At 43.6% G+C, this 26,872-nt stretch overlaps 1 protein-coding gene across 2 annotated transcripts; it reads right to left on the bottom strand.

Moving 5' to 3' along the window:
- Positions 1–438: 438 nt before the first annotated feature.
- ZFAND5 (zinc finger AN1-type containing 5) lies at positions 439–11,202 on the bottom strand. 2 transcript variants are annotated; one of them, XM_033163606.1, is made up of 6 exons: positions 11,109–11,202; positions 6,037–6,193; positions 5,689–5,800; positions 5,211–5,314; positions 2,753–2,878; positions 439–2,141 (listed from the first exon to the last, which is right to left on the bottom strand). In XM_033163606.1, the coding sequence occupies exons 2-6, from the start codon at positions 6,185–6,187 to the stop codon at positions 1,993–1,995; spliced, it is 642 nt and encodes a 213-aa protein (XP_033019497.1). In that variant the 5' UTR covers positions 6,188–6,193; positions 11,109–11,202; the 3' UTR covers positions 439–1,992. The 2 variants fall into 2 exon arrangements, with proteins under 2 accessions (XP_033019497.1, XP_033019498.1); XM_033163607.1 differs by having other exon boundaries at positions 5,211–5,311; positions 11,109–11,201.
- Positions 11,203–26,872: the final 15,670 nt, after the last annotated feature.

The following is a 26,872-nucleotide window of genomic DNA, read 5'->3' as shown; positions in this document are numbered from 1 at the left end:
CTTTCCTTCCATTGCTGTACAGAAGCTGTTTTGCTGGTCCTTTATAAAAATCACGAGGAACCCATAAACCAGCACAATAAATGAAGTTTGTGTTCAGGCAATCACCCAGGGTTGAAGTCCATCAGGTCAGAAAACTACAGCTAAGGTGGCAGCAAAAAGAGATTCCGAGTGGAGAAATTTGTAGATCAAAGCAACTAAGACTCTTAAAGGCTTCCTTTTTCAACTATGACGTTGCTCTTAAAGGTCCAGGAGTCATATTTGTATTCCATCTTACATGCTTTGCTCATCTGAACACATCTTCATTGGCTGAAGTGTACATAAAAATAAAATCCATCAATGGGAGAAACATGCAGAAGAGCTGGTCTCCAGAATTATTAACTAGTAAGTATTGAAGGATTAGTTGCAACCATATTTTCACAAGTAGGAGTTTTCAGATTATTCAACCAGTATTTTAATAACCCAATGAAGCATCACAAAAAGGAGCTATATCCCTCTGTACATGATTTTATTATTTACATAATACAATATAGCATAGATGCCGGGTAGCATGATTATGTGCAATACATAAATATGAACTATCTGTACACATTTGTATATCTAATAACTCAACTGAGGACAAAGTTTAAAGCAAAACCTGATGCTTTTAATGAAGAAAAACTAAGACTGAACACTGCAATAGAAGTCGGAAGTAGTGCCCTGTGTATACACAACTATTTACAGATGGGGACAGGCATTACCACTACACTACTCTAAACTGTACTTGTTTATATAAAAAAACACAAGTTTCATACATCACAAAAAACCTTCCATTATAACACAGAAGTGATATTACCAGACAAGCATCAGTGAAGTATACTGCCTTTTCTAGAGTTGTTATTGTACAATGCTGTAGATAATGCAGCCCATGCAATACACCCAAGAACACTATAGTCCTACACCCAAGTACTATTAAAATAATAAAGCAGCCCTCAGAGTGGTTCCAGGCACCACTTAAAAAGTCTACAGCAGCCATATTGGGTATGATTTTTTCCCATGCAAAATGGTGCAATCTCACTACATTTGAAAACTCTAAAAATTAAGAGCTAATGTTCTTTTGAACCCAGAACACATTCAACTTAAGATGTATATGACAAATTAAATGCTTGAATACATTTGCAAACTAGGTTCATTAGATGCATGTTACTTGACAGAGCTGCTGTGGTTATGTTTATTTTTTTAAATGTAGCATTTTGTTTGTAAACTGTAAAACAGTCTTGTGGTTTTGTGCTACACAAACTTATCAGCTACATAAGAGTAAGAAGCAGACAAATCTTCTGTTGTAGGCTAGTCCATAAAGTTCTGAAAATGAAGTTTCCTTTGGGAACCAGTTTTAATAGTTGAGCAATTTTCATCAGTTCCAAGGATTGCACTGTTCAGACTCAAATTTCTTGGTTTCATTCAGTAGGTAACCTTAAACTGCAGCTTATGGCACCTGAACGCCCGATCTCTTTAGAAAGTGGCTCCTCTGCAGCTCAGTTTCAAAACAATGAATTGTGGAAATTAAAGAGGACAAAGTTTAACTATGGTAAAAGTAGACTCATTTTTTTTCCTGGTGTATAATTTAATCAAGCAGGCACGTAGCACTATCCAAGGATGATATACCTCAATTACATTCCCAAAAGGCAAATCTGCTGCAAACATGCAGATTTTATGCATCTGTTTGGCACATGTGAACTAGACAACTCTTATCTTTTGTGCATGTCTTGTTTTCTAGTGCAGGTCTTACTCTTTCAATTCATTTTGGGGAGGGCATGTACACATTTTAAAGGGCTGTATCTATCCAATTCTGCCTGTAACACCCACAACATCCTAAAATATCAATCAATAAGATAGACTAAAGTAAAACTCTGGAGAACATCAAAGGAAAATGGCCATGCATCTGCTCTTTAATGTTTTCCTAGGATATTTTAAAATAAAAACAAAGAAAGTCAGTCTTTCACCGAGTAGGTTAGTTTATATTCTCTGGATTTTTTCGGCCACAACAACTGGATTCTCTTTTCTGATTTTTGCTGCAGCTTCTGCTTTGTAATCATATGGGCAGTTGTGCTTGTCAGAGTAACGGTGAAGTCCACAAAACAGATTTCCACATCGGCAATCAAACCCTGTAAAAGCACAAAAACAGCATAAAGTCCTGTTTGGTGAAGACCTAGGTTTCGTCATGTGGAATAATAAACTGAACTCCCGTACATACTGTATATTCTGGCGTATAAGACTACTTTTTAATCCAGGAAAATCTTCTCAAAAGTTGGGGGTCGTCTTATATGCCGGGTGGAGAATCTGCGGTCGAGTATATCTCAAACTCTATATTTTAACTGGAAAAGTTGGGGGTCGTCTTATACGCCCTTTCAAAGTGCTCACAAAGTTTCAAAGTATGCAAGTCCTCAGCAGTAACTACAGTGGTACCTCGACTTACGAGCGACTCAACTTACATTTTTTTCGACTTCCGAATGAGTTCTGGAAGCAAAAAAATGACCGCTGCTTCCTAATTTTTTGACATGCGAAGGGAAAGCAGTGGCACGATACCTCGACGTACGAAGTTTTGAATGCGGTTTTTTCGACATACGATTTTTTTGCCGTTTGGAGATAGCGCCTTCGACTTACGAAGATTTCGACTTACGAGGGCGCCTTCGGAACGCATTAACTTCGTAAGTCGAGGTACCACTGTATATTTAAGACTGGGTAAGTGTGGAAAATGCAGTGTCTAATAGCATACCTGTAAGGCCAACCTTCTTTCTGCACATAAAACATCTGTTCTTCTTTGGTTTAGGCATTTCAGGTGTTTTCTCTTCATTCTGAGATGTACTAGGCTGACTAACTGTAGGACTGGGTTGAGTAACAACTGAAAAGAACAAAACCGGCCAAGTTGATTAGGCGTGGTATACTGTAATTCTAAACTGCTTTCATCGCCACATTTTAAATTCTCTTCTTTACACACCTCAGTGTTGGTAGTTTATTTATAGAAAGAGATGCTGAATTAATTTTTGGAAGCACCTACTCCTTCATCCTCCCTGTCTCCCTTTTGTAGCAAAGAAATCATTAGAATGGTTCTCTTATTTTATGATGTTAACCTGAAAACACAAAGTTCTTTCTCCCCACCTTCTGCCTATAGCAACCTATGCTCCATGAAAAGCTTCCCTGGAGGGTTCCCCACCTTTTATGGGGCAGTGGCTTCTAAGCTGCCAGTCCTCATCTTTTCCAGAAGTCCTCTGTACCCTCTTCTATATTATTCAGGACGCCTCCCCTTCAGAGACTTTTTCAGGGGTGGTGTTGGGGGGGGAGGGATAGTAAAGCTTCATTCCATTAAGATAATTTCTTAAGCTAGTTTAGGATTCAAGCAATTCAGTCTAGATAGGAGCACCAAGTAGAGCCCACAACCTTGGGCTGGTACCCAAGTAATGGATAGTAGAAGACTTGTGTGCTGGAGATTACCAAGAGTAAAGATGCAGGTTTGGGAACGGATATTTTATGGTCTCACTCAAACTTTCAGCAACCAACTACTCTTGCCACCACAAAAAAATATTGGCTGAAAGCATATACCTTGGGTGTTCCTCTTTCCTGTTCTCTTATAATCACCATCACCTTCAAACAGAAGCTGCATCAGCCCATAGCTGCTGCAGAGAACTAGGAAGGTATTTCTGGGTGCTCAACACCTTAGTGTGGTATGTTTCCATCTTTCTGTGCACACAGTATTCAGAGTTGCTGCACCATCATCATAAATGAAGAGCTAACACTATCATACTACTATTATTTCTTCTTTTTTACTAAATCTATCTGAAGAAGTCTGCATGCACACGGAAGCTCATACCAAGAACAAACTTAGTTGGTCTCTAAGGTGCTACTGGAAGGAATTTTTTTATTTTTTTAAGCAGTTAAAAATGGCATTGATAATGATGGATCTATTCTTCAGCATGCCCTTTCATTTAATGCATTATCTGTTTACTTACACTACAGATTTATTAAGCTTACTAAAAGACACACATCAGTGGAAGATGGGTAGAACAACACACACCATACATAGGCCACAGCATATTCTATGTTTTGATATATTCCCACCTAGTTTCAGAACATTAATATGTATGCTACTTGATTCTAAAAAATATAGAAATATTTGTGCTATTTAAATATCTTTCAGCTTGCCGTCTACCTTCACATCTATCAGGAATATACATAAAAATGTTCCCCTGATGTATAAAGCTGTTCATCATTAAGGCTGTACCTGCTGGGCTGGCCTTTTCACTTCTAAATGAATCCCATGTCCAAATTTACCTTATTTAGAATTACGTTATATGATACTATACACCAGCAAGAAATACTGGCAAAAGAATTGAACCATCCTAATATAAAAGCGTTCAAACAAAATCATATAGCAAAAATACATTACTAAAAACAACTTTTAAAAGCCTATTGTAAGAAGAGTTCATCCAAACAATTAATTAATGTAAATATATACCCATTGATTATGACTTCAGCATCAGAACATTCAATAGTGGGAATAATGAATGCAAATTAATACAAAAACACTCATGCAAAATGCTCTATGGATTTCAACCTTGTAAACTTATTCACATCTAGGAAATATTTCATAAACACTTTACAATTCTCAGAGGTTACTTGAAAACGTCAAGTCTTTAAAAAAGGCCTGAATGCATGGAGGTATATTATATTCAGAAATAATCATTTCAATGAAGTTGGTATACAAAATAGATATAAAATAGGGATATAAAAAACAAGATTTTTTTTTTAAAAAAAACTTGTTTGCAAGTTTGTTGGATTTCTCCAGTGATCTAAAGTAACTATTGAAAGTTGTAAAGACCTGCGAACTGCAGCACGTTAAAGAATTCATTCAAAATGCTTATGAAAAAACGCCAACTATTTTGTATGGTTTTCTTTAAATAAAAAAAGAATAGCACATTCTCACTACTCAATTCATTTTTGCTGAAGGGACTAGCAACGTTAATCTACTTATAATAACTGTTGGATGAACTCTTACAAGCAGGGAACAAATTGATCTAAGGATGATAAACCTTTTACTTTGCGATTTTGCCTTTTAATGCTAAAGAACCAAATACTAAAGAGAATATGGTATAGTTTTTCTCATTGGTTACCAAACGTCTACACCTGCCAGGTCCCACTGAACTAGCTGCACTTAAGCGACTTTAAAAAAGGCATACCTGGCTCTGTTGTTTCTGTTTTCGGAGTTACTTTCTCCTCTCTTGAAATGCTCATTTCTGTCATTTGCTGTGTTACAGGCAAGGCGGCAACAGGCACATTTCTGCTTGCATTCAGTGAAATGAGAGCAATCTGTTAGTGCTATTAGGAAGACTAACATCTTATAAAGCTAAAACTTAAAAACCCTGAGCTCTTCTTTGACAACTATGACTGAACTCACTGGTGATAAAGTTTGATGTATAGACTATAATATCTAAGTGTCCTTGTAATCTAACCTTACAGTAAACTAAGGCATTTACATCAATTCTCTCACTGTAAAGCTCAGAGCCTTTTTGACTGCAGGAATAATAAACTCTGCAGTTATTTCCCCTACGAACTAGCTTTAGCAGAAACTGTTATAATAGTAATAGGCTTAGAGCTTCCCTTACATGCTCTCCCAGAATTATTTCATTTCACTATCACACTCTACACTGCTCTTACCTTGATTTGTCAGATGTGCTGCCAGCAGCACCTTCACAGTTGTTTAAACTAGTATCTGCTCTCTGTACAGATGCAGAGTCTGAGGTAGGACTGTTGGAACCACTTGATGTTCCTGTATGAAGGGGGGGAAATATAAACATATATATTAGAAATGTGAACTTTGTAATATGCAGATACTACAGCTGTTAAATACTTGGAAGTCTTTTTAACTGGAGTTAATTTGGCTTATACACAAAAATGCCTCAAAGTTACTAGAATAGTACAAATGTTCACTTAAATGTTTATATCTGAAATGTGACAGTATTCACAGCTAGCATTTCAGTTATATTATGTTCCTCCAGCACATACCCATTGGACTGATTCGGCCACTATTTTGCTGTCTTTGAAGATGTTCTTTATAGCAGACAGAACACATTCCATTAGTTCTAGGATTCCCATAAAATCCACATCCTGTGCTACACAGCATGGGCCCTGGGGTCTGGTTGGTCTCCTGAGCCATCTTGCGCTGTAAATAAACACACACACAAACTGCTTTAGAAGTTGCTGTAAGATCATAATTCACATGAACTAGCCATTACATAAGATAACATCACATAGCAATATTTTCCCATATTTCCACAGTGGTCATTCTCTGTGTATAAGCACAGGCAACCGTAACAGGAAAAGGAACAGGACTAAAGGAAACCACTCCAAACAGAGTAAGTGAGCTATGAGGCAAAAGCCTGTTTCCACTTGAACTTTGTGAAAAGGCACCACCTCCCCTGCAAATGCAGGCAGGATTGTAAGCTACACCTGTGTGGTTCCTTCATCTTTTCAGTCAAATGGGCAGGAATAAGCAGGATGCCACCTCAACTGTTGAAGCTGAAGAGAGGTAAGTAGCTTGCCTACTGAATATCTTCAGCCTAGGACCTAAAAGGGAGAGGGAAGATTGGATTCATATGCTCCAACCCCATATTAACTTCACCTGGATTGCTTTACTACAGAATTTTTTTTGCCTCATAGCTTAGACGCCTGAGGGTCAATGCTAAGTGCATACAGGCAACAATGCAACCTGCCCATGATGCACTGCTTTCAAGTAAGCATATAGCAGAGGTGAATCTAAAGGTATGTTCCATTCAAAGTCCTTCAGTGCTGAGAAGACCACACCCACATGGATCATCTCAAAGGTCATCCAGTTCAATCGACTGCAATTATGCTCCTTTGATTTAGACTTAAGGGTCCTGAGCCAGCAAGGCTGCCTGAACACAATCTTTACTGGAGTGTGGAAGAAAGAGAAGGGGGGGACATTCTATCTGTCTTTAACTGTGACTCCTACAACTGCAGAGCATTGGACTAGATCAGGCATGGCCAAACTTGGCCCTCCAGCTGTTTTGGGACTACAATTCCCATCATCCCTGCCCACTGGTCCTGTTAGTTAGGGGTGATGGGAGTTGTAGTCCCAAAACAGCTGAAGGGCCAAGTTTGGCCATGCCTGGACTAGATGACTCTTCAGGTCCCTTCCCACTCTAGGATTCCTCCATTTTGCTCTACTTGCCCCACTTGTAGAATGGGATGCAACAAGAACAACGCTAGAAGCAAAATATACGAACTATCAAAATATTTTGCAGTTCTGTTTTCCTTTATTCCCGTGGAGAAGGCAGACAAACATACAGTGGTAACTGGGGTTATGTACTTAATTGGTTCCAGGTCGCTGTACGTAACCTGAAAAGTACGCAAGCCGAAAAATTCGGTTTGTGCATGCAAAAAAAAACTGGAAAAAACCGCTTCTGCGCATGCGCAGACCGCAAAACACTTCTGCACATGCGCGAATTACGCACGCTTCGGGCTGCGCTTCCAGGTTAGCGGAGTTCGTAACCCGAAAAGTATGCAACCTGAAGCGTACGCAACCCGAGGTACGACTGTATGCTAATCATAAAACCCTGGACTATGATTTGTCACTGAAAGGGACACAAATGTGTCCTGAACTTTTCATAGTGATTTTAAATCTTCAAGTCTATTCAATACGGCAGAACAGCCTTATGCTTCTCCATTCATGCCCATTCAGGTTATTGCCTATCAATAGATCTCACAGCTATACGGACCTTGCCGACAAAGGTCCATATAGTTAAAGCTATGGTTTTCCCAGTAGTAATGTACGGAAGTGAGAGCTGGACCATAAAGAAGGCTGATTGGCAAAGAATTGATGCTTTTGAATTATGGTGCTGGAGGAGACTCTTGAGAGTCCCATGGATTGCAAGATCAAACCTATCCATTCTTAAAGAAATCAGCCCAGTGCTCATTAGAAGGACAGATCCTGAAGTTGAGGCTCCAGTACTTTGGCCACCTCATGAGAAGAGAAGACTCCCTAGAAAAGACCCTGATGTTGGGAAAGATGGAGGGCACAAGGAGAAGGGGACGACAGAGGATGAGATGGCTGGACAGTGTTCTTGAAGCTACTAACATGAGTTTGGCCAAACTGTGAGAGGCAGTGAAGGATAGGCGTGCCTGGCGTGCTCTGGTCCATGGGGTCACGAAGAGTCGGACACTCAACAGGACCTGAGAACTTGGGCCCGCAACCAACCCAACCCCATGCTAACTGAGAACACCATGTGTTTAAATTATTTTATATAAAATCATCTACTATTTTAGTAAGACAAAAGCCATTAAGCTGAAAAGTTTCACTTGAAGCAGGCGTTTTGGAAGATGTCCTGCTTAATATATTCATTAAAACAAGCTACTCATTTTACAGCAACTCAGCAAAATACTGTGACCATCAAAACAAACTTGAAAAAATTTCCTGCTTGAAAAGGCCGCCTCATCTGTGCATGACACGGGTCATGTTTTAGCAACATAAACACTTCAACTTCATTACCATATAAGCTATGCAAGACTGATATAAAAATATAGGATCCAAAACCTGTTCCCACAGCACTACATTAATTGGATTGTAACGTGTAATAGTGGTCTACTAGAAAGAAAAGCATTTGAAGACCTCAACAGTGGAAAGGCAGCACATAAAACTGTGAAATGAAAAAAAATGCAAATATGCCCTGTGAAAATTTTTTCATGTACAGTGGCACCTTGGGTTATGTACTTAATTGGTTCCAGGGTGCCGTTCGTAACCCAAAAAGTACGTAACCCGAACGGCGACATTGTGCATGTGCGAACTGTGTGGACCGCTTCTGCGCATGTGTGGACCATGCGCGCAGCAAAAAACACTTCCGGGTTACCAGAGTACGTAACCTGAAAAAACGTAACCTGAGGTACGACTGTATACATTTTAAACAGTATGAAACTTCCAAAGCTTGAATTTACATATCCTGAATAATCATGTTTTTTTCTGCACAAGCATCTTTAAGAAAATCAACTGAGAATGGATTCAGAGTTTATCCTTGTTCTAAAAGGCCTGAAGACAGAGTCCTGTACCATACATACGAGTGGGTCACTTTTCCACAATTGTTATAATATAGCATTTTAAAAGATATGCTTAAGGGGGACAGAAAAAGAGGGCCTGTTTCACAAAACGGTAGATAATATTTGCTGAATAAATATCACAAGGCAGACTTCAGGCACACCTTTACCATAAAGTCCACCCTAACTCACTAAAATCAGCATGTAATTTAGAAAGAAACATTTGCTTGGGAGAATATGTGGTCACAAATTTGACTTTTTTCCAAAACAAATGTAAAATTGACACCATAAGCTATGTAAAACTCATCTGTAAAAACAAATCTGTACCATTTTCATTTTTCTAGTTTCATGTAAATTATGCCCTAGAATGACATCATCAGTATCAAAAAAAGTTTGCACCTGCAAACGACTAGCATGGAAAGCCAAACAAATCTTTGCAGAAAAACAATGTTTGTTACTGGGTATGAAATTCATAATTTTAAGCTAGCTACTGTTGTTTACACCTTTAGCTTTTTTACTGGAATACTGGGTTCGAGCACTATCACATGCACGCCTGCTTGCTTTAATATTTCTCAGAAGCTAAAGTCACATGGTGAGTGCATTAGCTTCCGCTTGTCACAAGGCTGCAATGTGACAGGCTGAGCTAGAGGCTCAGGCAAAAGCTCGTCAACAGGGGCCTCTGAAATCAGCTTCTATTTATATCTCAAAAGGCTGCCCAGCTCCTGTACAGCCCACAGTACTGAAGCAGCAAAATATGTACCAACAGGAAACTATAAAAGCAGCTTAAGAAAGGACACTCAATTAAGAGAAACATGTCAGACTGATAACTATACAGAGAATTTATCAAGTGATTTTAGCCCTGAGCAAGAGTAGTAAGAACAGTTAAATGGCCCAGATGACTGCAATTCACACACTACAAACTGTATGCACCAGATGGTTCCTTCCTAAAATATGCTTATTTGGGTTACCGCTCTCCAGCTCAATAAAGCTCTGCTTGTTCAACTTCATAGCTTGCCTTTATAGAACTGCTCCATCCATATTAGTTCCAATGGTGGTACAAACACTGTGTGGCATTCATGTGCATAACATGATGAACATGCCCAATCTATAATTAAGGCCCGAAAGGCTTTACGTTACTAATGGTTTTAGTTTACTAAAAGCAAAGCTTACAAACCACTACTATATTTATCAAAGTTTCCTTCTTTTAAATGTAATTTAATTAGGAAGGCGACAAAAAAAAGGAAAACTCCTCTGTGGAAACGGAGTGGTAAAGGCACACAATGGAACAGCGGAGGAAAACTAGGACGCGGGGCTTGGAGGCATGAAAAGCCGGTGCGGGCTCCGGGGGGGGGGGAGCGGGCGCGGGAGCGAACGAAGGGGCCTTTCGCCGTCGCCCGAGTGGGACAAACAAAGGGAGAGCAGAGGCGGCGGGAGGAGGAGGAGAGAGGAAGCGCCAAGGGAAGCGGGGCGGCCCCGTGGCGGCGAGAGGCCTGCGAGAGAATCCCTGAGTCACGGCCAGGCCGACGGGAAAAGCCTCTCGCGGCCTCCGCGCCAGGCGGCCCACGGGGCCCACGAAGCCGCCTCTGTCGGGGGGCGGGGGCGGGGAGAGGACCCGCCTGTGTCCCCTCGGAGAGAGGCGAGGCCGAGGGGTCCCCGCGCCGCCGCCCCCCCCCAGGGCCGGCTCTTTGTCTGCCTCCCTTCCTCTCCGCTCCCTCGGAGGTTCTTCTGCGAGACCCCCCCCCCCCGCCGCGAGACCCGCTCTCGCCACGCCTGGCTTTTGGGGCGGTGGTCGCGAAGGAGGGAAATCCTGGGAAATCTCTTTCTCTCTCTCTCCCGCCCCCCCCCCCAAGAGCTGAAGCCGAGCTGGCCCTTTGCGGCCCTTCGTCCGCCTCCTTCGCGCGAGGGGGAGCCCCCCTCCCTCTAGTGTGTTAGCGGGGGTGGGGGCACAAAGGGCGCCGCTTGCTCCGCGACCCCCCCCCCCCAGCGGAGGGGAAAGGAAGGGGCGCCCGCCAACCCGCCCCGGGACTCACCCGCCTCGAGACTCCGCTCCTGGCGAGACTCCGACCCAAAGGACAAAGAAGCGGAAAAGAGGAGGAGCGGGAGGAGGAGGAGGGAGGCCGAGGAGGCCGCCGCCGCCGCAGCCGCCGCTATCCCGGGCTCGGGCGGGAAGAGAACCCCGCCGCCGCCGCCGCCGCCGCCGCCGCTTCCTCCCTTTGTTCCTAAAGCAGCAGCAGCAGCAGCAGCAGGAGGAGGAGGAGGAGGAGGAGGAGGAGGAGCCGCCGCTGCCTGGCTGGGGGGGGGGAGGGGGCGGAGGAAGAAGCAGCAGGAGAAAGAGGAGGAGGAGGAAGAGGAAGAGGAGGAGATGGTTCCCGGCCGCGCTCCGGAGGTCGAATGGCGGCGCTGCTGGTGCTGCTGCCTCTGCCCCGCCGCCGCCGCCGCCGCCGCCGCCACGAGCCTCGGGGCCGGATGGAAGAGAGCGCCTCGCGCGCACAAACCGCCACCGACCGAGGGAGGGAGGGAGGGAGGGAGGGCGCGCGCGCGTCGGCAGCCGAGGCGCTTCGAGGGGAGGCGGGCGGGGGCGCGCGCGGCTGCTGACGGGCTCTGGCGTGCTCGATGACGAGGCGCGACACGTCACCAGCATCGCGGCCCCGCCCGCGAGGGGGGAGGAGAGCCGAGACTCCGCCCCTCCCCCCTCCCTCCCTCCCTCGGAGCGAGCGAGGCGGTTAGTCCGGGTTGGCGCCGATATCGCTTCGCTTGGAGGCGCGACGCTCGAGGGGCCGCCGCCTCCGCCGTGAAAGGGATTCCCCCCTTCCGCTCCTGCTGGCGCAGCCCTAGCCACGTCTACTCGGAAGTAAGCCCCAAGTGGTGCCCGGATTGCTGCCGCAGGCGCAAATGAAGGGATGGAAGGCAGCCGAAACGGAGCACCTCGGATGAGCTGCGAACTCGCGCGAAATGTTCCCTACGCCATTCGCGAGGAGTAACAATAAAACCCAAACGCAGCACGTGGCGCAGCAAGACGAGAGCAGCCGAGCAGCCCTAACCTGGTGGCACCTCGAAAAAGACCCTGCGGAGCGTTGCATGCTCTGCGTGTTCCTTGTGACATTCCTCAGGCAATCCTGCACATTAACTGAGAAACACCTGCTTATTTGTGGGCAAACTGCGTGGTGCTCAGGGAATTTGCACAGTTGTCAGCTTATGCAAATTCCCCTTTCATGTCAACCATGCCCTCCCACCTCATTTCTCTACACACATATACATGCCAGCCTAATCCTGGGAGAAAAAACAAGACTGCCAGGATACCCATAATAAGGAGTTCAGCTTCCATCAAATATTTTTAAAGATAAATACAGTACGTATTAAAGGGCATGCTTGGTGCCTATAGAGTTGTTCCCTGAGCAGGGCTACTCTTGGTAATTCAGTGGGATCAGAAATTTCATTTTGGATTTAATAACATTTGCTGTTCCTTTACTGGGCTAATAATCCCCCAGCTCAATTTCTCTGCTAGGAGAAAATGCATTTTACACATGCTTGTAAATTATCCAAGGACCTCTTATTTTTCCAGATCTTGTAATTGTGATTAGTCAGAAATGCAGTTTTAGTGGTGTCTTATTTACTGAGGTGGTCTGGCTGTGGCCACGTGAATCATAATTGTGCCATAGCAGTGCTTAGCCCCTAGGACCTCCTCAACAGGCCGAATGTCTTCAGAAAGAGTTGTTTGAAAAAGGCTTCATCCCAGTGACGCCCTAATGTTGGTGTTGACAGCTGAGCATTTCTTGATCTTGCCTAATAGCTTCGATAACCAATTCCAAATTACTGTATTTCTTTCAGCATAAATAAAAGTGCCTCAATACATTATAATTATAAATATTTTCTATTCACTGCACACTCCTGTTAAGTGGCCTGCTAATATTCGTTAGACAAATGAAATGTGAATGTTTAAATAGACAGTAATATAAAATGAATGAAAAATGAAATGGATCTGTACACAATAGGGAGCCCAGTTGGAGCTTTGGGGCCATTTGTTCCCCCTTTTGTGCTTGCTGAACAGCTGTGACCTTTACCCTACATATAGTTCACACAGCACATCAAGTTGCACATACAGTGGTACCTCGGGTTAAGTACTTAATTCGTTCTGGAGGTCCGTTCTTAACCTGACGCGTACTTAACCCGAGGTACCACTGTATTCTTGTTTTGCTGAGATCCCTTTTTCAGTAGCAATGAGTTTAATCAATGTTAATATCTGCACGCTAGAGGGGTTTTTTGTGAGTGTCCTTTTAGTGCCTCAGACTACAAATATAGGCGTGTGGGCCTTGAACTTTCTACTGTGAATGAGTAAGCTTGTGCTGCTAAGATGTAAACAGGGATAAAGCAGTTGCCTCTTTCACTCAGCTGCACAGAAAGGGCTCTCTTGTACTACAATAGGGATATGAGAGAAGCTGCTTCCCTGAGGTCAGCTGTGGTGACTGTGCAAAAACAGAACCGTACTTATCAGTTAAGTGTTTGGACTGAATAGGTGCAGCAGAACCTTTTAGAGTTCTGGAGGCTTGGATCCTAAGGTTGGTCTGCATAAAGGGAAGGTTTTTCTGTTTACACAGGAGCAAAGTGTTTCTGATTTCCTTGCCTACTGCTTCTTCAAACCGGTTTTCAGAGGGTAGGGGGATTCTCCAGAATAGCATTTTGGAAGGTGCAAAGGACAGCAGACCTTGGGACAAAAGATGAATTTTAACAGGGAAAAATGTAAAGTACTACACTTGGGCAAAAAAAAAAAATGAAAGGCACAAATACAGGATGGGTGACACCTGGCTTGAGAGCAGTACATGTGAAAAGGATCTAGGAGTCTTGGTAGACCATAAACTTGACATGAGTCAACAGTGTGATGCAGCAGCTAAAAAAGCCAATGCAATTCTGGGCTGCATCAATAGGAGTATAGCATCTAGATCAAGGGAAGTAATAGTACCACTGTATTCCGCTCTGGTCAGACCTCACCTGGAATACTGTGTCCAGTTCTGGGCACCACAGTTCAAGAAGGATACTGACAAGCTGGAACGTGTCCAGAAGAGAGCAACCAAAATGGTCCAAGGCCTGGAAACGATGCCTTATGAGGAACGGCTTAGGGAACTGGGTATGTTTAGCCTGGAGAAGAGAAGGTTAAGGGGTGATATGATAGCCATGTTCAAATATATAAAAGGATGTCATATAGAGGAGGGAGAAAGGTTGTTTTCTGCTGCTCCAGAGAAGCGGACACGGGACAATGGATTCAAACTACAAGAAAGAAGATTCCACCTAAACATTAGGAAGAACTTCCTGACAGTAAGAGCTGTTTGACAGTGGAATTTGCTGCCAAGGAGTGTGGTGGAGTCTCCTTCTTTGGAGGTCTTTAAGCGCAGGCTTGACAGCCATCTGTCGGGAATGCTTTGATGGTGTTTCCTGCTTGGCAGGGGGTTGGACTGGATGGCCCTTGTGGTCTCTTCCAACTCTAGGATTCTATGAAAACTCCCACCTGTCTGCACAAGCTGATGAGCCCAAGCCCAGTCCAGGACATTTTTCTGTCAGAGGTGTAACAGTCAATGTCCCTGTAATGTTCTCTTTTAATGAGGATTAGGCCAAAGCTTTTGTTAAAGAACTAAGTACAAACAGGTCTTCTATCCTTTAGGTGCTACTTCACTGTGGCTTCTTGCCCTGCTAAATATGGGAGGTGCCCTTAAAAGTAGAGTCATGTTAATCCTTACAGCCCTCTGCCAAATCAAGGTGTGCAATACTTCAGGACAGGTGTTCCCAAGCGGATCCATGGACCACCCATGGTTTGCAAGCTTCATGCAGGTGGTCTAGCAACAGTGGTGGGTGCAGCAGCTTCTCCATCATTCTTAGAGCCTGGGGGTCTGCCTGGAAGGTGAGTATCAGTAAAACCAGAACCCCTTTTCTGTTTTCTAAAATTACTATTACCCACACTTCACCAGCAGGTCCCAGGTTGAGTTGCAGCAATTCAAAATTAAAAACACTTGGGACAGATTACAACTGCAGGAATATGGTTGAACCTGAAAACATATTGTACATCTCAGGTGTCAAAGGCCAGAATAAAGAGATCTGTACATTTTCTAGTACAGGCTTCCTCAACCTCGGCCCTCCTGATGTTTTGAGACTACAATTCCCATCATCCCTGACCGCTGGTCCTGCTAGCTAGGGATCATGGGAGTTGTAGGTCAAAAACATCTGGAGGGCTGAGTTTGAGGAAGCCTGTTCTAATAGGTCTGTCACTGTATATGCACTCAGCTGTGGTCTTTTATTGTGCCAGATCAGGCTTCCTCAACCTCCGCCCTCCTGATGTTTTTGGCATACAACTCCCATTAATGTGTGCTTTGGACGTGTGCTTTGTTTTTATTTTTTAAATGAAATAAGGACAGAAGTAAATCAGTACAAGGTTTGACCACTGAATTTCAGATTGCTTCAGATTCCCTGCTCCTACCATCATTTAATTCCTCTAGCTAAGAGCTGGAATTTTCAATAACTTTTGTATGTATGTATTTTTGTTGTTGTTGTTGTTGTTGTTATTCTGACATTATTTTCTTTTTTCTGATTTTCCTCTTAATTTTTATTACACTCTAGTTTTGGGCAGATAATAAAGGATGTGCAAAAGTACTAAGGCATTCCTAGTGAGCAAGTTCCTCTTGCTTATGAGCCAGCAGCATCTGTGTGTACTGTTTATTTATTATTACGTTAATATCCTATCTCTCATCCAAGGAGAATGTGAATAAATTGGCATTGATTCAAAGTGTTTGAATTTATTTTATCAAAAATTTAAGTGGGTTCACTATATCCTGGATACTGTTTATTTATGATCACTGGAATTTTTGAACTAGTCACAAAGTATTTCCCAAGGACTGACCTGTTGTCTGGAACTACCTCGTGTACCTACAAAAAAAATGTATGTTTCTAAGCAGCTAAAGGCTTCTAAATAGACCAGGCATGTCCAAAATCCATTACGGGGGCCTAATCCGGTTTAATCTGGCCCCCGTGGCAGTCTATTTCCTGGGTAAAGGGGTAAAATCCTAAAAAAAAGCAACCCTCAACAACTTGAACCCTAAAAAAAACCTCATGGACCTTCACTCAAAACCACAACTCAACCTTGCACAGTTTACAGTATATAAACTCCTCTCTGACTTCAGATTACAGCAAGGGGCTCATTCCAGGCCCAGAGTGCTGCTGGCACAGCTGACCAGAGTGCAGTATGACAGATGACAAGGACGTAAAATTACTGAATCGGAGCAATCAATTTCCTTCTTATGCTCTAAGCCGGGACAGTGAACCCAGAGATGCTCCACTTTCTCCCTCTCAAACATTTACTATGCCTGAGATTTATTTGTTCCTCTATTTGTAACTGGCTCGAAAACTGTGTATAGTTTTGTTCTTTTTGTACAACGTTGAGTACCCCACACAAAATATCAGAAGCAATAGCTGGACTCCCTTGTAATATGGTGTCAATGTGGAATACTTAAAGGAAGTGTTGTCTCAAGTGGTCTGGTTTGATACTTCCACTTCCACAGCCAAGAAATCTAATTTTAAATTTTTTTTTTTTAAATGATGAAGTTGCACAGGTGACCTCTGAGAAGAAATGAAATTGTGCACCTTTTTACTTGTCATTTTACAAGTGTTATCAGTTCGTTCCATTGAAAAACCTTCACTTGCAGATTGGGAAATGGAAAGAAATGGAAAGAAGATTTTGACAGATTTTAGCAGCCTTCAATCTGTACTGCCTTTTGTTTTTTTAACAGTATATCAATGTATGAACGGCATAGATCATAAGGGATAATTTTTGCTAATCCTTTTATTTATGCTTTTGGGCTTTTTATGCAATCAGTTATGCTCACAGCTCTCTCTAAATTGCCAGCAGTCTTTGATTAGCTTACACAAGGAAGTTATTAATCCAAGAAGACAAACAAATTGAAAGGAAGGAAAATTACCTTGGCTAATTAGATGCTTACCTTTGTTTCACCTGATAAATGGCCATGTAAACAATAGCATGGCCATTTGTGGGATTTGCAGAGGTGGGTGGAGTTAATAACCATAACAAGCATTTACAAAGCACTTTAGAGTGTTCATAGTGCTTCACGTTCATTATCTGGATCTGAATTCAGTGCAAGCAGACAGTGACCTGAATGTGACCTGAGACAGAGAGCAAGACTTCTTGGAGAATGTTGATTTAAAATAATCTTGAATCTACAGCCACAATTGTGGTAGTGGTGAGAGGATTAATGTTGATTATTTCTACTAGGAATGTGGGAGGTGGGGAGGGATCCTCCTTCATTGGGGGGAAGTTCTCGCTTACTCCTTAAAGACTGCCCACTTCCCCCCAGTATCTGTTGGTCGTGTGCATTTACCAATTTTGGTGCTGTTAGGTCACCAGAGAGAAATTAGATTTAGGATGGGTACCATTTAAAGATGAGACTCCATTTACTTATGAAATCTGCATGGGGTTCAGAGTCTAGCCGCTGACTACACCTAAAATAGCTTTGCAAATGTCAGCCATAGAATCTTGTTGGTTTTTTATTATTGTTAATCCAATTCAATTTATTTATTGCATTAGCCCTATGGCCATAGCACATAGTAAAAGACCAGGCAGTAGCATGACACGATTATACAGAGAATACAACGGTTAAAACAATTGGAAGTAAAATCGAACAGGTTAAAACAAATAAAATAAAAAAATAAAAATAAAAAGCACTAGCAGGCGTGACAACAGTCTCCATGTTGGGAATATACATAAGACTAAGGCTTAGGGAAGTTGGCCCAAAAGGTGGTCCTGAGTTTCAGGGCCTGTAATATGTAGATGGCCACTCCACGTGAAACCAAGGGGTTGGCATCCACCAATAGATATTTCATGCGGTCATCGTCCCTGGCAATAGTCAGCGGGATTAGAGAGAGAAGCCTGGATCTTATTGAGGCATGTAGTGGGCAGTAGAGGAAGAAGTGAATAAAGTCCTCTATCTTTCCATTGTTGCATGGCCAGAGTCGAAGATCCAGAGGGGTATTAGAAAATACACCCTGTAGGAATGCTGTGGGAATGGGATCTTATTGAGGCATGTAGTGGGCAGTAGAGGAAGAAGTGAATAAAGTCCTCTATCTTTCCATTGTTGCATGGCCAGAGTCGAAGATCCAGAGGGGTATTAGAAAATACACCCTGTAGGAATGCTGTGGGAATGGCATGAAATGAGCCAGTGTAAAGGCCCTTCTCAGCGTAGGATCCAGCAGATCACTCAGATAGTGGGCCAGAGATCTAACTACCTTCACACGAGGGAACCACGTGGAGAGTCTGGCCGCATTAGATAGTTCTTGATCAAGGGCAGCGTCCCTAGCAAGAATCCAGTCGCGAATTTTGTCCTTATCCCATGAGGATAGGGCTGCGAAGTCTGGAAGGGAGTAGCGGTGACAAATGGACTCCATGCCTCTTGACCAGGTGCTGCTGCCGGTGAAGGCTAAGAAGGCTTGTTTGGCTAGTAGAGAATTTGGAGTTTCAGCAAGCGATTTGTAGAAGGTAATTATCCTGATGTGGGCTCTTGCTACGATGGATGATAGGCCCAGTTGCATTCTCAGTTGAGCCGCCATTGTCCCGTTAGGGAGGCCCAAGATTTTTCTTGCCAATAGGTTTTGCAAGGACTCCAATCTTTGTAAGATATTCAGATTCCATCCCCAAATTTCCACCCCATAGAGCAACATAGGGGGTATTTTGCTTAGGTAGATCTTTCTGATTGGTACCACCAGCTGCCCACCTTTTGCGAAGAAAAATTTCACCAGGGCACCCACGGTTCGGCGAGCGGCCAGGATGGTTGTGTTTAAATGGACTGTCCAGGATAATCTGTGGTGGTAGGTAATGCCCAAGTATTTAAAGACAGAGCATTGGTCAGTGGTGTGGCCTGCAAGATTCCACGATGGATTTGGTTTTATCGTGCCGAAGGGGATAATTTTGGTTTTAGAAAAGTTAATTTTTAGGAAGTTTTCTTCGCAAAATTGCATGAGCCCTCTCATCATGTTGTTGAGTCCCAACTTTGTTAGCGAGAGGATTGCCATGTTGTCAGCGTATAATAAGATGGGTATTTTTGCTTGTTGCAGGGACGGGGCGGGTTGGTTAAGAGCTTTAATAGCTGTTATTATATCATTTATATAAAAATTAAAGAGAAAAGGAGCCAACAGGCAGCCTTGTTTGACGCCTCTGGTCAATGGAAAGGGACGGGAGAGAGCACCAAGGGGTCCAAATTTCACTCTGGCAGTTATATCTGAGTGGATTTCCACTAGCAGCCATAAGAGCCTTTTGTCTATGTTGGTTATACTTAGCTTCTGCCAAAGTCTCGTTCTGTTAATAGAATCGAAGGCAGAGGATAAGTCGACAAAGACAACATATAGCTTGGAGTTAAACTTGGTTTGGTATTTGTCAATCAGAGTTTGTAGGACTAGACAGTGGCCTGAAGTACTGTGGCCTTTCCGAAAGCCTGCTTGTTCTGGGTGGAATAAGCCAATTTCATCCGCCCAGTTGGTCAGCTTCTCTAGTAGATATCTGGTGTAGATCTTGTAGGTTATATCTAGTAGGCTGATAGGCCTGTAGTTGGTAGGATCTTGGGGATCTCCTTTTTTGTAAATTGGAATGATTATACTCTGTTTCCAGTTTGTCGGTATCGTGAGGGAGGAATTTATGGCACTGAATATAGGGGCCAATATAGTTGCCCACCAGTGTTGATTTGATAGGAATACCTCAGGGGATAACATGTCTTCCCCAGGTGATTTACCTCCCTTTAACAAGCCAATCAACTGAAAACATTTCTCGGGGGAGACTGGGTACCACGGCGGAAGGGCGGATCTGCTGGCTGCGGAAAGGGTTATGGGTGGGTTAGGGAAGGGAGCGGAGTAAAGATGGGGAAAGTGTTTGTACCAGCTGGCTTCCACGATATTATTGCATGGGGCGGCGGAGGTGGTTAGGCCCCGTTTGATAATTTGCCAGAATTTCTTATCATCTCGGCGTTTGGTAACAGCATCCAGTTCTATCCAGTATGCTTTTGCGAAGCATAGTTTCTTATATCTAAGAAGGTGTTTATAGTGTGTGCGGAGCTGGGCAACCTCCTCGATTTTACTCTTGCTAGGGCCCGATTTCAAAGCTGCCAGGAGATGTCGAAGATTGGTTCTGCATTGCCTGCATTCTTGGTCAAACCAGGAGGGAGTCCGAGGGATTGTGGACGTGCCGGGGGGGGGGAGTTAGTTAATATCGGAAGGAGGGATGCAGCAATTTGCTGGTATATTGATAGGGAAAGATGGATCTCATTTGTGCTTATGAGTTGGGCTTTTAAGTCCGATATTGGAGAAGAATTAAGGTGGACATTTAGGTCATGCTCCAGGTAAGAGTCCCATTTCTTTCTTCTTGGAGTTAGCGCCTGTGTCTCAAGATGTGCGGATTGAGAGGGCGGGCTAGAGCGTGGGGTTCGGAATGTGATGGCAATTGGGAGATGGTCGCTATCCACCCTGTTGAAGATACTAAAGCTGTGGGCCTGAGGAATCATTGTGGAAGAAAGGCAAATATAGTCTATTACACTTGCTCCTCTGGGGCCTATGAAGGTGAAAAAGCCCTCTGACTGGTCTTTGAGGGAGCCGTGCAGACTGTATAGGCCATGATTGAAGGAAAGTTCGAGTAACTCGATGCCATCCCTGTTCACAACCTTATCGTAGGATTTCCATGGAATAAACGTCTCCTCGTCAGGTATGCATTGTGTGTTGGCAATGAACAGTTTTATATTTGGCCCAATTCTGGCGTTGAAATCCCCCATGAGGAGGATCTCCGCGTTAGGAAATTCTGCTGCAAACTTTTCCAAAATGAATCCTAGGGCCGCCCAAATAGGGGAAGTTCCAGGAAGAGAGGCGGTGGAAGGGTTGTAAAGGTTTATGCACATGTAGTCCCCAAGAAGTCGGCTGGTGATATGAAGAATTTGGATATGATTGGACTCAAGCCAGGAAAGGGGGGAGACAATAAGCCGGCAGGCCTTGGAGATAAAGGTGACCAAACCGCCGCTGGGACGCCCTTGCTGGTGAGTTTTCGTCGCCGGGGTCACGTAGGCATCATAGCCCGGAAGAGAAGGTGGGGCATTGGGATCCAAGCACCAGGTTTCCTGTAGTCCAATAATATGGAATTTTGTAAGGAAGTCCAGGACTTCCCTATCCTCTTGTTTAGAGCCCCATCCAGCCACATTCCATGACATGACATTCAGGCAGTCAGGGAGAGGCTGGTGGGAATACGGAAGTCAATCTTTCTTATTGGAGTGGGGTGGCAAATCCTTGGCTTCCATGCACATTGGGAGGCTTCCTTGAGATGGGCATGTCGAGAATGCAGTGATTTTATTGATGTGGCCGAAAGGGTCTTCAATAAAGAAGGGGCTAAGTCTTAAAGCTGTGGCCTCCTTGTTGATGATTGGTTGGCTGCGCCGTGAAGCTGTAGATGGAGAAATGGCCGGGAGTGTATGTGTAAGCGGAGGTGGAGGAGAGTGGTTTGCTAGCTGAGCGTCACATATGGAGGATTCTAGATCTGGCATTGAAGAAAAAGAGCCCAGGAGGCCTGCAGTTATGTTCCGGTTCTTAGTGGGGCTCTTGGTTGTTAAGGTCTGCATCCTCAAAGGGGAAAGCATGGGAGGAGAATTCAGGTCTATTATTGTTAATCATTACTTTTTTATTGGATTTCTTACCTGCCCTTCACCATAAGTTCCCAGGATGGGTTTGCAACATGGGGTTCAACCCCTTACCCTAAAACAAGATGCTCTATGTCTAAATATCCCCAGCCAACACCTTACCAGTTATTTACTGGGATTTATCTTTGGTTAGAGGGATGCGAGTGGTGCTGTGGTCTAAATCACTGAGCCATGGCTTGCCAATTGGAAGGTTGGCAGTTCGAATTCCCGCGACGGGGTGAGCTCCCATAGCTCAGTCCCTGCTCCTGCCTACCTAGAGTTCCAGAAAAACATCTACTTCTGCTTCATTGACTGCGCAAAAGCATTTGACTGTGTCAACCACAGCAAACTATGGCAAGTTCTTAAAGAAATGGGAGTGCCTGATCACCTCATTTGTCTCCTGAGAAATCTCTATGTGGGACAAGAAGCTACAGTTAGAACTGGATATGGAACAACTGATTGGTTCAAAATTGGGAAAGGAGTGCTTATTTAACTTATATGCAGAATTCATCATGCGAAAGGCTGGACTGGATGAATCCCAAGCCGGAATTAAGATTGCTGGAAGAAATATCAACAACCTCAGATATGCTGATGACACAACCTTGATGGCAGAAAGTGAGGAGGAATTAAAGAACCTTTTTAATGAGGGTGAAAGAGGAGAGCGCAAAATATGGTCTGAAGCTCAACATCAAAAAAACTAAGATCATGGCCACTGGTCCCATCACCTCCTGGCAAATAGAAGGGGAAGAAATGGAGGCAGTGAGAGATTTCACTTTCTTGGGCTCCATGATCACTGCAGATGGTGACAGCAGTCATGAAATTAAAAGACGCCTGCTTCTTGGGAGGAAAGCAATGACAAACCTAGACAGAATCTTAAAAAGCAGAGACATCACCTTGCCGACAAAGGTCCGTATAGTTAAAGCTACAGTTTTCCCAGTAGTAATGTATGGAAGTGAGAGCTGGACCATAAAGAAGGCTGATCAGCAAAGAATTGATGCTTTTGAATTATGGTGCTGGAGGAGACTCTTGAGAGTCCCATGGACTGCAAGAAGATCAAACCTATCCGTTCTTAAGGAAACCAGCCCTGGGTGCTCACTGGAAGGACAGATCCTGAAGCTGAGGCTCCAATACTTTGGCCACCTCATGAGAAGAGAAGACTCCCTGGAAAAGACCCTGATGCTGGGAAAGATGGAGGGCACAAGGAGAAGGGGACGACAGAGGATGAGATGGTTGGACAGTGTTCTCGAAGCGACTAGCATGAGTCTGACCAAACTGTGGGAGGCAGTGGAAGACAGGAGTGCCTGGCGTGCTCTGGTCCATGGGGTCATGAAGAGTCGGACACGACTAAACGACTAAACAACAACAACAACAACAACAACAATATCATTTGCAGACTTAAGAGACTTATGGCAAACACATCTGCATTCCTTCGGAGCTCAGCTGCAGCCAAGGCTTAGCCCTAAAATGGAAGTCAGTGGGATAAATTAGTTTTAACAGTTTTCAGAGAAGGAAAGAGTGTGTCTGAGCACGTGCAGAGTACCTTCTGCTCACCATGGTGTCACCAAAGTTAATCTGTGTGTATTTGAGATTTAGAGAAGGTCCTCTGGACCATGACTTCATGCAGACTCTATGATTCCTGCTGATCATTTTAGAAATTAAATATCATAGCACTTTAAAACTGGACAGATGTGCTAATTTGCTTGACATTTAGTGTATTCTCATTCCAGACACAGATCTTGAGAGGCACCTTTGTCTTTTTATGACGTTGGCTGACTATTTATACTTTCCTGATCCTTAGCTATCTGACTGCTTACTTACTGTTTCACTGGGTAGGTTTAATTGCTCCATAATCCAAGGGTCAAGAGCTACAGAGGACAGTCAGCGGCTCAGAGAGAACAGCATCTAAACATTAGTCCTGCGTTTTCCCCTTTACATAAATGTTGTGAGCTCTCTAAGCAATCCCATGTCTGGGCTAGGCCTGGATTCTCATTGTTCAGTAACTTCTATTTTCTCTCCTCCTCCTTCTTTTGACAGAGCTAATTCATTTTTGTATAAATTAAAATCTCCTTGCAACAGGCAGCACTTAAGCAGTATTTTCTATTGGTATCTGGTGAGTTCTACAGTACATTTGTCTCCTGTTGCCATTTACTCATCTGGTTGATCCTTTATTGTATGGGTTCCTTTATAATCCATATTGTGGACTTTTCAAACCACTTGTTATCACCTTCTTTTCAGTCACCACTTGAGAGCCATTGTGTTGTTTAAACCTTTCTAATCACAGGATTAGAGGTTTAAAAGCCAAATAAGTTATAGAACAGCTGTTTTACTGAAATACAGTGTTCGCAACCCTTTATTGGAACACTCTTACCCCAAAGTATTTTATGCTATTTTTCTCACCAGTTAAGAGATTTGCATACCTGATTAGTGTATTTGTTTTGCCTGCTGTGATCCCATTTTTGTGGCTGCATACTATTGATAAATGGTTCATCCCAGTCCTTAAGCATTTGCCATGTGTGTGGCTTAGCTGTTGCTGTGTACAGTATATCATTTTATTCCTACTTGAAGGAGGGCAGTAATAATTTACCATCCAGAGAATCATTTTAGATAATATCTCCAAAAGGGATAAGAAGGCCTTGATTTCTAGTCTGACGCATATTAGTTGCATGCAGAGTTATTTCCATTCTACTTCAGTTCAGCTTCCGACAAAAACTTACGTCATCCAGCTCACTAGCGGAATGTTATGCAATTAATTATGTTATCATTATATTATTGCACACAATTCATTTCAGTGCAAAGAAAATGCAGAGCAGATGGCAGGGGAATGTCATTGTTTACATGTTGCTTTATAAATGGAAAACAACAGCAGCAAAAACTGATCATATTTGCTGGATTAATTTCTGTTCTGGTCATGGGACAAATAAGCAGACCCTGCCAATTTCCACCCCCATTTCCATCAGAATTTCCAGCATCTCTAATCTTAAGGCCCACTCTGTTTGTGATAATTAAAGGTAAAGGGACCCCTGACCATTAGGTGCAGTCGTGGATGACTCAGGTCATTGCTTTATTGGCTGAGGGAGCTGGTGTAAAGCTTCTGGGTCATGTGGCTGCCATGATTAAGCCACTTCTGGCAAACCAGAGCAGCACACGGAAACGCCGTTTACCTTCCCACTGGAGTGGTACCTATTTATCTACTTGCACTTTGATGTGCTTTCGAACTGCTAGGTGGGCAGGAGCTGGGACCGAGCAACGAGAGCTCACCCCGTCGCAGGGATTTGAACCGCCAACCTTGTGATCAGCAAGCTCTAGGCTCTGTGGTTTAGACCACAGCACCACCCATGTCCCGTGGTCTAAACAGCAGATTTAATTATGGATGCCAAAATTATCAATCTCTTTTATTGGGGGGCTGAATACCTCTTGGCCCCTAGGAATTGGTTCCTATGTCCTATACCATCAGTTATCCTGTGGATTTTAGGAGTAAGAGAAATGCAAGTGGAAGAAAAACACATTAAAAATGTAGTTTAACGTTACTTGTGAGCCCCCTTGGAAGGATTTGTATCACGAAAGGATGAGTATAAATAACTGCAATGAAAATAAATGTTATTTATTTGTTTAGAAATTAGAGTCCAGCAGATAATATAGACATAAAAGAGCAGTTAGCAAAATAGCAAGGCAAACTGATTCCAAGATGGCGCCGAGGTAAGACGCGTTTATCGGTGCTCCTCGGACTTCTTTTAATCTTCAAATTTTTATCTTAATTTGACTCTCTGGATGTAAATTCTACTTACCGGAAAAGACTCTAAAGACTTTGAAGTACTTTTATATATTCTTTGAAGCACTTTGAAGCACTTTTAAAAATTCCTCCCTGCTCCTTGGGACAGTAATTGCTGAGAGCGTTGGCTCGGCTCCAGCCTGATCCCAGTCATTCTTATCAACCGGCCGGTCAAGATTGCTAGAGAGGGGGAGAACGCCACTGCCTTAGCTGAAGAGTGACGAGACAATTTATGTTGGGAGTTGCAACGCTGATTTTAAGCCTTGACTGTATTCAGCCTGCCAAGCTTGAGGCTGGTGATGGTCGTGGCAGAGGGCAAGAAGTGAATTAGTAAGAGCTACACTTCGTCTGCTGGCGTTGGACAAAGTTTTACTGCGACTGAGACTCCCAGCTGAAAAGGCTGTTCGGGGGTAAGGGAAATTGCCTGGATGAAAACCCCTCTGCAGCATCTTCACACCCTGTTTTCGGTATTATGAAGTTGGGCTTTTATCTCTCTTCTCGTCTTTCTTATCCTTCTGGCTTTCCTCCCACTTCATTATGACGCCTACTAGTAAACGCAGCAGAGACCCAGAGGAAGCAGTCTCAGCACCAGCTCCTAAACAAGCTAAATTGGAGGACTCTTTTAGTAAACTGACCTTCATGGTGCCAATAAAAAACAGATTTTCTCCCCTTAAAGATGTCTGCGATAACGAGGTGGTTACTCTAGCGGAGGATTTGAATACTCCACAGACTATAAATGTAAATGGAAAAGCTACAGGGGATGGACCCCCCCTGGCGTCAGGTCCAGAAATCGAACGGGGGGATTGTACTAGTTGGGAACAGCTCCATCTAATAATCAGAACTCTTCACTGTATTTTTGAAAGACTCGATGGACTATCCTCACAATTCTGCAAACTTCAACAAAGAATTGTTCTCCCTCCGCCGAAGGCAGCCCAATCTGTGGCAATAGGTGATCCAGGCAGACAGCGTTACCCCCCTTCGAGTAACAAAGAACTGGATAAGTTCAGGTTTCAACTTAATCCTCTATTGTCCCACCAATCGCTGATTCTGCAACCAAGGAAATTATGCCTCACTATCTGGGATGGGTCTCCGCGGTGGGGTACCTTGCGTGGTGTTAAAGAGCATCTAAGCAAACTTCTAAACATTGTGTCATCACAAGTCGACCTTATTGCAGTGCTACCACTGAATTATCAGCGCAGGCACCAGAAAGTAATGCTCGCTTTTTATTCCTCAAGGATTCCCTCTATCTCCATCAGGCGGAAAGCATTCCTGGCAAGTTGCGGCATTATACCAACAAGAGTTTTCACCGATTCCAAGACAAAACCACTCC

This window comes from Lacerta agilis, chromosome 11, assembly GCF_009819535.1.
Source record: "Lacerta agilis isolate rLacAgi1 chromosome 11, rLacAgi1.pri, whole genome shotgun sequence".
Classification (NCBI taxonomy): Eukaryota; Metazoa; Chordata; class Lepidosauria; order Squamata; family Lacertidae; genus Lacerta; species Lacerta agilis.
This window is presented reverse-complemented; position numbering and strand designations above follow the sequence as displayed.